Source organism: Alexandromys fortis, unplaced genomic scaffold (assembly GCF_014885135.2).
Source record: "Alexandromys fortis isolate MF-2015 unplaced genomic scaffold, M_Fortis_MF-2015_v1.1 scaffold_267, whole genome shotgun sequence".
In the NCBI taxonomy this organism is placed as follows: domain Eukaryota; kingdom Metazoa; phylum Chordata; class Mammalia; order Rodentia; family Cricetidae; genus Alexandromys; species Alexandromys fortis.
Window position 1 is genome coordinate 442,638 of NW_026068157.1, and position 14,943 is coordinate 457,580.

General features: G+C 38.1%; 1 protein-coding gene across 1 annotated transcript; it reads right to left on the reverse strand.

Annotated features, from left to right (window-relative positions):
- Positions 1 to 8,340: 8,340 nt before the first annotated feature.
- LOC126491699 (vomeronasal type-1 receptor 4-like) lies at positions 8,341 to 9,279 on the reverse strand. The gene has a single exon (XM_050127530.1). It carries the CDS (start codon positions 9,277 to 9,279, stop codon positions 8,341 to 8,343), a length of 939 nt encoding a protein of 312 aa, XP_049983487.1.
- Between the last annotated feature and the right edge of the window lie 5,664 nt (positions 9,280 to 14,943).

Consider the following 14,943-nt stretch of genomic DNA (forward strand, 5'->3'; position numbering starts at 1 on the left):
AATCTGTGAGAGTCTACCCTCTGACCACCTGATATGCAAAGGACCCAGGAAAAAGCTGTCAATAAAAATGCCCTTCTTGTGGCTTTCATCCTGTCAGTAGATCTTGGTGGTTTCACAGACACCTCAGTGTTTTACATTCTATCTTCAAGGAAAACTGAAATAGTTCCTGGCAATAAACTTGTTCCTCAGGAGGCCATGGTCATAACAGAACTGCTGTAGCCTGTTCCAATGCCTGATAAAAATAGGCTCAATACCTTCCACCTCACACAAAAATTATTCAAAATGAATGATGGGTTTGGTGTCATTCTGAATTTTGCTTCCTAGTATTTTATTGAGAATTTTAACATTATCAGGGATACTGACTTGTAAATTTCCTTTGCTGTTGTTTTGTATTTATCTGGTTTGGTATCAGTGTTATTCTGGCTTCATGAAAGAATTTGCAAAACTTTAATACATTCATTTTGGAAATCAGTTTTAGGGTTTCTCAAAAATGGAAAATGGAACTATTATTTGACCCAGGCATTCCACTCCTGGGTTTAAACCCAGAGAATTCTTTACCATGCCCTAGAGCTACATTAATATCCATTTTCATTTATGCTCTATTTACTATAACAAAGAAATATGGCCCACCTACATACCCAAAAACAGATAAATTGATAATTAAATGTGTGTTCTTATGTAAAATTGACTGTTGACTAGGGTGAAAGATGAAATCATAACATGTATTGGTTAATCAATGCACGTATAAGGAATGGTTCTAAGCCAGACCACACAATCTCAAAATGAACAAAGATCACATGGTCTCCTTCACATGTAGATCCTATTCCATAATATCTATGTGCATTTATGTAAATGGGTGTAAATATAACTTCAGTATATCATTTTAGAAAGGAGACAAAGAACAAAGAAAGCATCAGGTGATGAGAAAGTAAATGAATCCATGATTTATGAAAGAGGATATAAAGATAATTATTTTTCTATTTCCTACTCTGACAAGGGCACAAAATTGTAATTGCTAGTGGCGATGTAAAATCCTAAGCAAAGCTGCACGGCTTCGGCATGACTATTCTAACTATAAAGGTTCATTGACATAGACAGAATTTTGGCCTTGGGCAAGTGGAGAGGCTATTTCGTGGATGCTCTTTAATGCTTTTATTTCTGAGTTCATTACAATAAAGTGATTTTAGTTTAAAACAAAAGGCTATCACAATTTAACCAAAGATGCAGGGATGGCCAACATATAGCCATTAGTAACTGTAATGCATCAAAAAAACACTCAAAGACAAAAATTGCTTGATTATCATATTAGAGCCCAGAAAACCTTTGATTATTTTTTGAATATTTTATTGAAAATAGATCCTGTTCCCCTACGATATATCCTGTTTACATTTCCACTTCCCTTTGCTCCTCTCAGTTCCTCCCAACCTCTACTCCCATGCGGATCTACTCCCTTTCTGTCATTACATGAGAACAGGATTCTAAGGAATAATAGCAAACCATAACAAAATAAAATACAATAAGATTAAAGAAAACCATCACATGGAAGTTGGACATTGTAGAAATAGGAGCGGCGGGGCTGCATCCCCAGCACCCCAGCCGCCTGCTAGCTTATGCCCGAAATAACAACACACAAACTGTATTCATTTAAAGACTGCTTGGCCCGTTTCTATCTAGCCTCTTCTAGGCTAATTCTCGCACCTGGACTAGCCCATTTCTAATAATGCGTGTAAGCACCCCAAGGTGCGTTTGCCAGAAAGATTCTAACCTATGTCCATCTTGGGTCAGAGCTTCATCGCGTGTGCCTCAGAGAGCAGAGTTATGGGGAGAGTGGAGCTTGGCGTCTCTGCTCCAGAGTGCAGAGCTGTAGAGTCTCTCAGGGAGCAGAGCAGAATCTGAGCTCACTTCCTCTTCCTCCCAGCATCCTATTCTGTTTACTCCACCCACTTATGTTCTAAGCTATGAGGCCAAGCAGTGTGTTTATTACATAACCAACAGATTGATATATGACACTCCCACATCAGGACATGTCAAACCAACAAAAGGAAAACAGTCCTTGTAAAGGCACAAGAATCTGAGACCTACTCATTCACATATCAGAAATCCCATAAAAATATTAAACTGAAAGATATACTAAATATGCAGAGGACCTGGTGTAAACCTGTGCCAGTCCTGTAATTTAGATTCAATCTCTTTTAGTTCTTATGATCTTTGCTCAGATGACTTAGAGAGAAATGTTTCCTGGTGTCATCCATCCCCTCCTGCTATAATACTCTTTATGCCTCTTCTTCCATGAGGTTTTCTGAGCTCTTAACAGATAGGTTTGATGGAGACAACCCATTGTCAAGTCTAGGTATCAGAAAGTATTTTTCTTTTTTTTCAGAAAGTATTTTTCACAAAATCCAACATGCTTTCATCATAAATGTCATGGAGTGACTAGAAATGAGTACATCATAAGTCAGCATAATAAATGCAATATACTATAAACATACAAACAAATATTAGAATCCAAAATCGTGTAAATAAGAGTCACATAATTACTGGCCATCTCCATTTATATTTAATATTCAAAGGTATCCAAAAATTTTCTAAAGGGATCCATAATTGGGGAATAGCATGCAAAACTTAAATCTTTAAAGACTCAAATACAATATAATTTTATTTAAGCCATATCAACAAATGGAACAGGCTCAGAGAAGGATACAGACAAGAGGAGGAAAGAAAAATGAGCACAGTAAAATGAAGGGAACTAGGTAGTACAGGACAATGGTGGACATGCGTTTATAAAAAGTGCCCCAAGGAGCTCACTCTTGTGATGAGGAAAAGGGAAATCTGCGGGTCTGACAAACCTTGCAACTACCCAGGCCCACCCCAACACCCACCCACCCAATCTGTGATCTGCTAGAGCAGGTGAAGGAACAGTCTTTCAGGCCCAAAGCATCAGGATTTTCACAACACAGGGCAACCGCAGGATAATCAAGAGAAGTTCCAGAGGACTAGAAGCAGACCAATGTCTCTCTGCAAAGAACACTTGCAAGTAAAGGTAAATGGATAAAGGTGTTTCCTGCATGACTCACCCTGTTAGCTGCCAGGATGAGACTGATGTTTTCTTTCTCATTGTTTCTTTTTCCTCTTAAATTTTATTTTATTTGAAAGGTGTTGCAAGAGTAAAGGGTGGATAAAAAGGGATTGGGAATGGGATATAAATGTGATGGAGAAACATGATGTGAATAACACAAAGAATAAATAAAAAGGAGGTAATAAAGAAAAGAAGAAAGGTACCACAAAGAAGATAACACAGACTCTATCTGTCAAGAGTATGTATCAATGTCACAGAGGAGTTGAATATGCTTCAGCTTAACCAGGAAAGCATCTGGCCTGGAATGGGAAGGACATAGAGGTTATTACATTTGAGTTAGGAGGAAGCACAGTACAAGAGGATGGAAGACATAGATTATTGAAACTGTTCTGAAGGCTATGAAAACCACTGGTAAGGAATGTGAACTAACAAAACTGTAGAGTCACTCAACAACTGGAGGAAAAAGCAAACAAAAATTGGAATAAATCAATAAGTCTCTTAAAGAAAACCAAGAAAATAAACAGGTGATGCAGACAGTTCAAGACTTGAAGACTGAAATAGAGGCAATAAAGAAAATACAAACTGAGGGAATTTGGGATATGGAAAATCTAGGTAAACAAACAGGAACTGCAAATGCAAGCATAACCAACAGAATACAAGACATGGAAGAAAGAATCTCAGGTGTTCAAGAAACTATAAAGAAAATAGGTTGATTGGTCGAAGAAAATGTTAAATACAACAAATTCTTAACACAAAACATCCAGGAATCTGGGACATCATGAAAAGACCAAAAGTCCAACTTAAAGGCACAGAAAAATATATTCAACAAAATCATACAAGAAAAAAACTTTCCCAACCCTAACAAGGATATCCCTATGAAAGTACAAGAAGCTTACAGAACACCAAAAAGACTGGGCCAAAAAAAAAGCCCTTGGCATATAATAATAAAAATGCAAATCATAGAGAATAGAAAAGAATATTAAGAGCTGCAAAGGAAAAGGGCCAAGTAACATATAAAGGCAGACATATCAGAATTAGACTTAACTTCTCAATGGAAACCATGAAAGCCAGAATGTCCTGGATGGATGTGATGCAAACATTAAGAAGCCACAGCTGCAAGCCCAGAAAACTACACCCAGCAAAGCTATCAATCACCATCGATGGAGAAAACAAGATAGTTCATGACAAAACCAGAATTAAACAATACATGTCCATAGATCTTGAAAGAACAGTACTCAACTTCATATGGAAAAAATGAAAAATCCAGGATAGCCAAAACAATCCTGTACAATAAAAGAACTACTGGAGTCATCAAAATCACTGACTTCAAACTCTACTACAGAGATATAGTACTGAAAACAGCCTGGTATTGGCATAAGAACAGACAGGAGAATCAATGGACCTGAATAGATAACCTGGATATTAATCCACACTTCAAACACCTGATTTTTTACAAAGAAGCAAAAAATATCAAATGGAAAAAAGAAAGCTTAATTAACAAATGTTGTTGGCATAACTGGATGATTATCAACATGTAGAAGAATGAAAACAGACCCATATCTATCACCATGCACAAAACTCAAGTAAAAATGCATCAAAGACCTCAACATAAAGACAGCCACACTGAACCTTACACAAGAGAAAGTGGAAAATACACTTGAATGCATTTGCACAGGAGGCCACTTCCTAAATATAACCCCAGCAGCACAGACACTGAGAGAAACAATTATTAAATGGAACCTCCTGAAACTGAAAAGCTTCTGTAAAGCAAAGGACACAGTCCACAAGACAAAACGACAGCCTACAGAATGAGAAAAGATCTTCACTAACCCCATATCAGACAAAGGTCTGATCTCCAAAATATACAAAGAACTCAAGAAATTAGTTATCAAAAGAACAAATAATCCAGTAAAAAAATGGAGTACAGACCTAAACAGAGATCTCTCAACAGAGGAATCTAAAATGGTTGAAAGACACTTAAGGAAATGTTCAACATCCTTAGTTATCAGAGAAATGCGAATCAAAACAACTCTGAGATTCCATCTTACACCTGTAAGAATGGCCAAGATCAAAAATACTGATGACAACTTAGGCTGGAAAGGTGGTAGGGAAAAGGGAACACTTCTGCATTGCTGGTGGGAATGCAAGCTGGTACATCCCCTTTGGATGTCAGTGTGGTGATTTCTCAGAAAATTAGGAAACAACCTTCCTCAAGACCTAGGAATACCATTTTTGGGTATATATCCAAAGGATGCTCAATCATGGCACAAGGACATGTGCTCAATTATGTTCATAGCAGTTTTGTTTGTCACAGCCAGAACCTGGAAACAACATAAATGCCCCTTGACCGAAGAATGGATAAGTTAATATGGTACATTTACACAATAGATTACTACACAGCAGAAAACATAACAACATCTTGAATTTTGCAGGAAAAAATGGTTGAAGCTAGAAAAATAACAAGATCAGAAATGAAAAGGGGGACATAACAACAGACACTGAGGGAATTCAGTGAATTATTAGGTCTTACTACAAAAGCTTATATGCCACAAAGTTGGAAAATGTAAAATAAATGGACTTGTTTTTAGATAAGTACCATTTACCAAAATTAAATCAAGAACAGGTGAACAATTTAAATAGACCTATAAGTTGCAAGGAAATAGAAGAGGTCATAAAAAACCTCCCAACCAAAAGAAGTCCAGGACCTGATGGTTTTAATGCAGAATTTTATCAGAAGTTTCAAGAAGAGATGATACCTATCCTCCTATTTCACATAATAGAATCAGAAGAGTCATTGCCAAACTCTTTTTATGAAGCTACAGTCACCCTAATTGCAAAACCACACAAAGACCCAACCAAGAAAGAGAATTACAGACCAATCTCATTCATGAACATCAATGCAAAAATTCTCAATTAAATTCTGGCAAACAGAATCCAAGAACACATTTAAAAAATTACCCATTATGACCAAGTAGGCTTCATCCCAGAAATGCAGGGCTGGTTCAACATATGAAAATCTATCAATGTAATCCATCATATAAATAAACTGAAAGAAAAAACCATATGATCGTTTCATTAGATGCGGAAAAAGCATTTGACAAAATTCAACACCCCTTTATGATAAAGGTTTTGAAGAGTTTAGGGATACAAGGATCATACCTAAATATAATAAAAGCAATATATAGCAGGCCAACAGCTAATATCAAATTAAATGGAAAGCTTAGATCCCAATCCCCAGACAAGAGATAGAGGGAGAGAGCAAGCCTGAGTCTGGTGTGGGCTCTTGAAACTGCAAAGCACACTGCCATTGACACACCTCCTACAACAAAACCACACCTCCTAATCTTCCCCAAACAGTTCCAGCAACTGGAAACCTCAAATATATGAAGCTATAGGGGCCATTTTCATTTAATCCATCAGATTCTATTCCCTGCCCCACTCTCAGGCCATTATCATAATGCAAAACTCATTCAGTACAACTTTGAAAGTCTCCATCCTCTTTCAGGGTCTCAGGACTATTTAAAGTCCAAAGGCTTTTCTGAGACTTAAAGCCATCTTTTCACTGTAACCTTCATAACCTAAAAAGGCAAATTACACACTTCCAACATCTAGTGACACAGAATATATATTACCTTTCCAAAAGGTAAGGAACATAGTGAGGAAATACAATACAGAAGAAAGACAAAATCCAGCAGGGCACAATCTAAATTCTGTATCTCTATGTCCAACGTCAAAGGCTTATTAGATGGCTCTTCACATCTCACACACCATTAAACAGTGCTGAAGACAACACACTTATCTCTCTTGATTCCACACCATGTCTGCACCTCTCCTTGGCCAGCATCCTCTCATTCTGGCATCTCCAACATCCTGCGGTCTCCATGGCAATCCAGACTTCACCTTCATAGCTTCATACGAAGGTCTTCCCAGCCTGCATGCAGGTCCTCCACTGCTGCATGGTTGGTTGACATCAGCAGTTTTCCTTAATCTCAGAGGAAGTTTCCACAGTTCATTTACTTCTGTATCTTTCATGACTCTAAAGGCAGAACCACATGGCAGATGCTGCCAAATTCTTGGGCTTCCTTGTCGGGAATGTAGCTCTTTCTTTATATTACATCTGCATAAACTTTTTGCTGTTGTTTAGCCCTAGGAAATCCCTCAGGGTTTTTTTTCTTTTTGCAGGTTGCAGGCTTAGCTGACTTGGATCTCACCCAAAGAGTACCACACCTTGTATTCCAGTCAGCAAGCAGCATTTTCATCTCTTTGATAATAGGGCTTGACTCCCATATCATGTGCCCTGCTGCTCTTTTTCTCTTCACACTGAACATTTTGGATCTCTTTTGACCCCACCTGCTCTTTTTCAGAAGACTGCATAAGAGTGATCACTGACAAACACAGTCTTGGAATTTTCTCTGCCAAAGACATTCATCCAAAGCTCTTCAATTTAGATTTAGCTTCTGTCAGGTTTTTAGAACATGGGCAAAAAAGCAACTACTTCTTTAAAAAAATATATCACAAGAGTGGTCTGTAGTATTAGTTCCCTCTAAAGTCTCTAGCTGGCTCTCCGGAGTCAGCATTACTCTTGGCAGTTCTGGCTTCCAAGCTCCTATAGGATGGTTTGGGAAACCCTACTTACAGCATTCAAATATTTTACTGGTCCAAAATCCCAAAGTCTTCCATATTCCTCCAAATAATATCATTGTCATACTTGTCACAGCAATATCCCAACCCCCAATACCAACTTCAAATTTAGGGTTACTAATGCAGTCATGAAGCATGAAAAAAAATTTAAAAGCATTAAATTGAGGGCTTTCTCAGTCTCAGAGGATTTGTCCATTTCCATTTTATCAGGGAATGTAGCATCAAACAGGCAGACAAGGGGCAGGAAAGTAGCTGAGCAATTAACACTCTGATCCATAGGCAAGGGGCAGAGAGAGACCTGGTTAACTTTTGGACAGAAGGTGAGAATTTTGATTGACATCCCATCCTCAAGGAAGTTCACCTTAATCAGGATAATGCACAGAGCCCCCACAGCTTAGTTATCTCTGCTGCTATGGCATTCTCCACAAAAACAATGAGTGGTGATTATCTCAGCACTCACATTATAAAGCATGGATTGCCTGTGTCCCAGACTAAATTGCAAACTGTATTGGGAGAAACTTTGTAGACAATCTGTGTCTACCCTGAAGGTTGGTGTTGACAGAGGGTTCACAGAACAGAACTGAGTAGACGACATGGAAAGAGGAATGCAGACAGCTCAGCTTTTAGAGCTCTCTGACTACACAAGCACAGTGTGTTGTCTGGCGAGAACAGGTACAGCAGAGACAGGAAAAGGAAGCATAGTGTTTGATCAGCAGAAAGGGGCAGAATGCTGGAAAGCACATAGCCAAGGCTAAATTGGTATTTGACAGCCACTGAATGGTCCCATCGATCACAGACAGGTATGATGTAATCACAATAGAGAGTACATAGAAAAAAACAAAACAGCTCACTAAGGTGAGGATGCTTTGGGTGGCCCTGCTCACAGATGATGACTTAGAAGACAGGGATCTATGGATGTGTTGGACCCTCTGCTTGTGTTTGCGCAGGATAAACATCATATAGCCACTGGCCCACATCATCAATCCCAAAAACATGACATCATTGGATGTCAATAGAATTGCATTAAGTGCGTTAATTAATCTTCCAGGGTTCACGACAGCACAGTATCCAAAATATTTTATTCCAGTAACATTTCTTCCAGCCCTTATGTCAGTTGTGTACAAGGGAATGAAGGCATATATCAACATCTGGAGGGCCCAGCACAGACCCAGGGAAGGACCAATGATCCTGGGGGCTCTGACCTTGAACTGTGCCCATTTGGAATTACTGGGGCTAATGGTGATGGCCTGAAAGACACTCAGCAGGGATGTGGAGCCAAGGGATACTCCTCTGGCAACTCTATGAAAATATAAGGTGAGTTTACATGAAACATAATCTAGAAAGTAAGTCTTACTAAAAGCAGCTGTTGTCTGGGAGATTCCTTTGCAGAGAACAATGAAGTTGGCTATGGTCAAGTGTTTGACAATCATGTCTGTGGGTTTCACCCTGATTCCAGAGAAATCAGCAATGATAAAACAAGAAAGTAAGACTGAGTTCCCCAGCATTCCCAGTGCTGTCTGGGACAAGAAGACGAAGCCCACAGTCAGGTCTCTGGAGGCCATTCTGTCACAGTCTTGGGTCACTGCACAACAGGCGCAGAGAGCACCTGTTACACAAGTTGCACTGTTCTCTTCTTAGCATTTCAAACACTGCAGTGCATAGTCACTATCATCTTAGCTTCATAAGTGATGTTAAAATGTTTCTTTCCAGTAAGAAGTTTCCTAAGTCTTAACAATTCCTGTTGTTTTATTTGCAGATACTTATCCAGACATTGTGGTAAAAGCTGATCTTCATATTGCTATAATAGATGTTAGCATTTTCAAGTACTTTAGAATTAACAGCTGGTTTAAATTCCACAGTGTACAGGGTGTAATAATCAAGCTACATTCTGACGAGTATCCTGGATGCAGATACACTACAGATTTCCAAGATCCCAGCAACTAGTAAAAGGTAGAGACTTACCACAAAGGAAATTGTCTGACTCCAGAGAAAATAATAACCCCTAACTAAGATTCCGTTGACAACCGATAACTGCTAGAAAAGAGGGAGTCTGCTTCTTTTAAAATGTGTCCCGTAATAGGTTGACCATGAGCCAGTGGATGGTAACACTCCCAAAAGCAGGTGGGCAGGACAAACTGTGCTTTAAGGGCTGAAAGCTTAAAAAGATACAAAGATGGATAGTAGAGAAAGATGGTAAATCTGGGAGGGGGGGTATGAAAATGATCAAAATATATTACACAAATTTCTCCAATGATGAAAAATGAGAAAACACGATAGAGAATAATAAAATCACAATCAAATTTGAGAATGAAAAATAGAGAGTAATAACAACCAAGAAAGAAACTAGTGACCATCAGATATCAGGAAAGAAAACATTTGAATTCTTCTTTGTCAGCACACTCACAAGGAATTGAATTTGCATATGTCTGTGTATACATATATATGCTTATGTTTGCCTGTGTTTTCAAATTTACTTCCTAATCTTTTAACATATTGTATATAACTTAAAATATAACCCTATAATACTTAATCAAGTATACAAAAAAGGAAATAACAAGGACCTTGTGAATGTGTTTAAAACAGGGTGCAATGAATGCATTTATTCATTAGGACGATCTCTGTTGAGATTCTGCACCTTGTTGTGCTAAAATTAAAGCACAATAGACACAACATGGAAACACTGAACAATAGCATCCATTTTAACTGTGGGATATAAAATTTAATGAATATAGTGATAAATGTTGCAGAAATTGACAGATATTAGAATACTGTCAGTTCAAGATGCAATGGGTACCTAACACATAACCCAATAGTAATTGACACATCTGTTTGATTCAAATATGATATATGTGTTGGGAATGGTGACACATGCCTTTAATTCCAAGACATTTTAGGCAGAGTCAGAAGGACCCCTGAGACGTTGAGGCTGACCTGGTCTACATAACAGGGTCCAGAACAGCCAGGACTATGTAAAGAGAGCCTGTCTCAGAACTAAATGAATAAAAAGTAAACTCTGGAGGCCATGAACATCTGTGTCTGGGGGACACTGAAATAGCAGGGGCCTCAGACCTTAGTGATATGAGGTGGCATTCATTCATTTAGAAAAAAAATGGCCACCGACTTGAAATTTAGATATTGAAACAGTGTTTTACCACTTACTCCTCTTTTCACAGCCCAGAACAAGAAGCCTTCTAAACAAATATTAATTTCTCACTATGCCACTTTACACAGGCATTTCCAAAAAGTGAAAATAAAGTAGTCTGCATATATATAAAGCTCCAGGGGGAATTAGAGTTGTCAGAGGCCATCAAACACCTCTCAAACTGTTCTTGTAAATAACTAAACTCTGGAAGAGATTTTACAGGCCAGGGAACAGGGTCTGAGATTCCCAAAAGAAAAACAAGTGCAGGTGAATTCTGAGAAACAGTCACAAACCGTTTTAGTCACCAGGCCCTCCGCATTACTGTAAACAAATACACTGTCACTGTCTTGGAAAAGAACACCAAAATATCGAAATCCAGAATGGTGTCTCAGCTCCAGCCTCCATCAAACCATGTTGGGTTCGGGTCTTGGGCTTATCTTCCCATTAGAAGCATTTAATCCATACAGGAGCTGTTCGCTGAAAGAGGAGGATCAGTCCAGAAGTCGACACTCACCCACCTTCCAGACACTGCCCTAGCTTCTGCAGACTGGATACCTGAAGGAAAACAACTCACCTGTGTAGGTAGGATTCTTCTGTGATGCTGGTTGCTAGATGTAAACTCAGAGGCCAATGGGACCTACAACCCTAATATGACTACAAAGTTGATAGCCTCCCCAATGCTGAAGGTTGAATTTCTCTGAGCTCTTCCCCCAAGAGGGATGACAGAATCATGTCACAACGAGGAACAATGACATTTAGGTCAAGGGAGTTGACATCACCTTTCTCATCAATAAGCAAGAAAAACTTTTCACTGAGTAATGAACATTGCAGAGGGGCAGTTAGAAGGGTGAAGTGATTCTTTTCTACTGTGATGTCAGAGGCGGAGAGTCCAGGTAGGAGAAGCAGATGGGTATTGTATTCTAAGGAGCAGGAACTGAGGCAAAGGGTGAAGTAAGAAGTCCACCATACTAAAGAGATGCATGAGTTACATTACATTCCATACCTTTACATCCTATGAGACTGGAAGTTTTGTTGGACCTCCCGGCCAGAATTAATGCACATTGATCCATTAAGATTAAACTGTTATCCCACTGGGCACTCAGCCTGTTTTTGAAACCTGCCTTTAAGAGAACAGTGCAACAACCAACATTACTTACCTTGGATTTTCCATGTAATCAGCTTTTACAACCTAAGCTAATGCATAGTTTTAATTCTAAAACATGAAGTCTTCTGTGCCCCTGACCCAAGTGTAATGCATGTGAGTATGTATGTTATGGTAATAAATGATGAAAACAGCAAGCAGTTTGAAAGCAATATATTATGAAACAAATATCCACCAAAAATGTTGAAAATGGCATGATAGGTCTGTCTGTGTTCAGTGATGTTTAAAACACTGTTTGTTATCTGACTCCGTTGGAGACTATTGGAGTCAGTGACTTACTCCCATCTAAATTCTTTTAAAGATTCCTATATAGTATCCCTCATTTCATCCTCCATGTGAAGCTTCCATGCTGTTCAATAAATGCAGAGGAAAGTCTTTTGTGAGGCAGACACAGAAACACAGAGACAGGTCCAGGCAGATGCACAAGGTATCAACCTGGTAAGTACTGATCCAGACTTACACAACAGACAGACAGAGAAAGATGGAAGGCACGGTGAAACAAAAATAAAGAATTCAAATATGGGCTTACTCTTGGTTAAGTATGCAGGGATGGCAGTCCCCACAAGCCTGCAAGCAGGTGAAATACCTACCTCTATGAGTTCAAGACCAACCTGGTCTACAAGAGATAGTTCTAGAACAGGCCCAAATACTACAGAGAAACCTTGTCTCAAAAAAAATTAGAAGAAAATACAAACAAAAAATAGGAATAAGTCAATAAATTCATTAAAGGAAGCCAAGAAAAAGCATATCCAACGCTATGGGACACTATAAAAACAATGCTAAGAGGAAAATTGATCGCACTAAGTGCCCAAATAAAGAAAATGGAGGAAGCTCACACTAATGACTTAACAGCACACCTGAAAGCTCTAGAACAAAAAGAAGCAGGCTCATGCAGGAGGAGTAGAAGACAGGAAATAAGCATATTGAGGGCTGAAATCAACAAAATAGAAATGAAAACAATACAAAGAATCAATGAAACAAAGAGGTGGTTATTTGAGAAAATCAACAAGATAGACAAACCTTTATCCAAACTAATCAAAAGGCAACAAGAGAACAACCAAATTAACAAAATCAGAAATAAAAAGGGGGACATAACAACAGACACTGAGGAAATTCAGAGAATCATTAGGTCATGCTACAAAAACCTGTACTTCACAAAATTGGAAAATGTAAAAGAAATGAACAATTTTTAGATAGATACCATATACCAAAATTAAATCAAGACCAGGTGAGCAATTTAAATCAACCTATAAGTCATGAGGAAATAGATGCTGTTATCAAAAACCTCCCAACCAAAAAAAGTCCATGGCCAGATGGTTTTAATGCAGAAGTCTACCAGAACTACCAAGAAGACCTAATACCTATACTCCTCAAAGTGTGCCACACAATAGAAACAGAAGGGACATTTCCAAACTCTTCTTATGAGGCTACAGCTATCCTGACACCAAAACTACACAAAGACTCAACCAAGAAAGAGAATTACAGACCAATCGCCCTCACAAACGTTGATGAAAAATTACTAATAAAATACTGGCAATCAAATCCAAGAACACATCAAAAAAATCATCCACTATGATAAAGTTGGCTTCATCCCAGAGATACAAGGATGGTCGACATATGAAAATCTATCAATATATCATATTTATTTATCATATAAATAAACTGAAAGAAAATCGCCATGTGATCATTTCATTAGATGCTGAAAAAGCATTTGACAAAATCTAATACCCCTTCATGATAAAGGTCTTGAAGAGATCAGGGGTACAAGAAACATATCTAAATATAATAAAAGCAATATACAGCAAGTTGACAGCCAACATCAAATTAAATAGAGAGAAACTGAAAGCAATTTCACTAAAATCAGAAACAAGACAAGATTGTCCATTCTCTCATATCTTTTCAACATAGTTCTTGTTTTAGCAATAGCAATAAGACAACATAAGGAGATCAAGGGGATTCAAATTGGAAAGGAAGAAGTCAAACTTTATTTTATTTGCAGATGATATGATAGTGTATATAAGTGACCCCAAAACTCTACCAGAGAACTCCTACAGCTGAAAAAATACCTTCATTGATGTGGCAGGATACAAGATCAACTCAAAAAAATCAGTAGCCCTCTTCTACACAAAATATAAAGAAGCTGGGAGGGAAATCAAAGAAATATCACCTTTCATAATAGCAACAAATAACAAAAAATATCTTGGGGTAACACTAACCAAAAAAGTGAAAGACCTATTTGACAAGAACTTTAAGTCTTTGAAGAAAGAAATTGAAAAGGATACCAGAAAATGGAAAGATCTCCCATGCTCTTGATTAGATGCGATCGACATAATAAAAATGGCTATCCTACCAAAAGCAATCAATAGATTCAGTGAAATCTCTATCAAAATCCCAACACAATTCTTCACAGACCTTGAAAGAACAATAATCTACTTCATATGGAAAAACAAAAAAACAATCCGAAACAATAAAGGAACTTTTGGGGGCATTACCATCCCTGACATCAAGCTCTATTACAGCTACAGTAATGAAAACAGCTTGGTATTGGCATAAAAACAGAAAGGGTGACCAATGGAATAAAACTGAAGACACGGATATAAATCCACACACCTATGAACACCTGATTTTTGACAAAGAAGCTAAAATTACACAATGGAAAAAAGAAAGTGTCTTCAGCAAATGGTGCTGGCATAATTGGATGTCAACATGTAGAAGAATGAAAATAGATCCATATCTATCACCATGTACAAAACTCAAGTCCAAATGGATTGAAGACCTCAATATAAATCTGACCACACTGAACCTGATAGAAGAAAAAGTGGGAAGTAGTCTTAAATGCATGGGCACAGGAGACCACTTCCTAAATATAACCCTAGTAGCACAGACACTGAGAGCAACAATAAATAAATGGGACCACCTGAA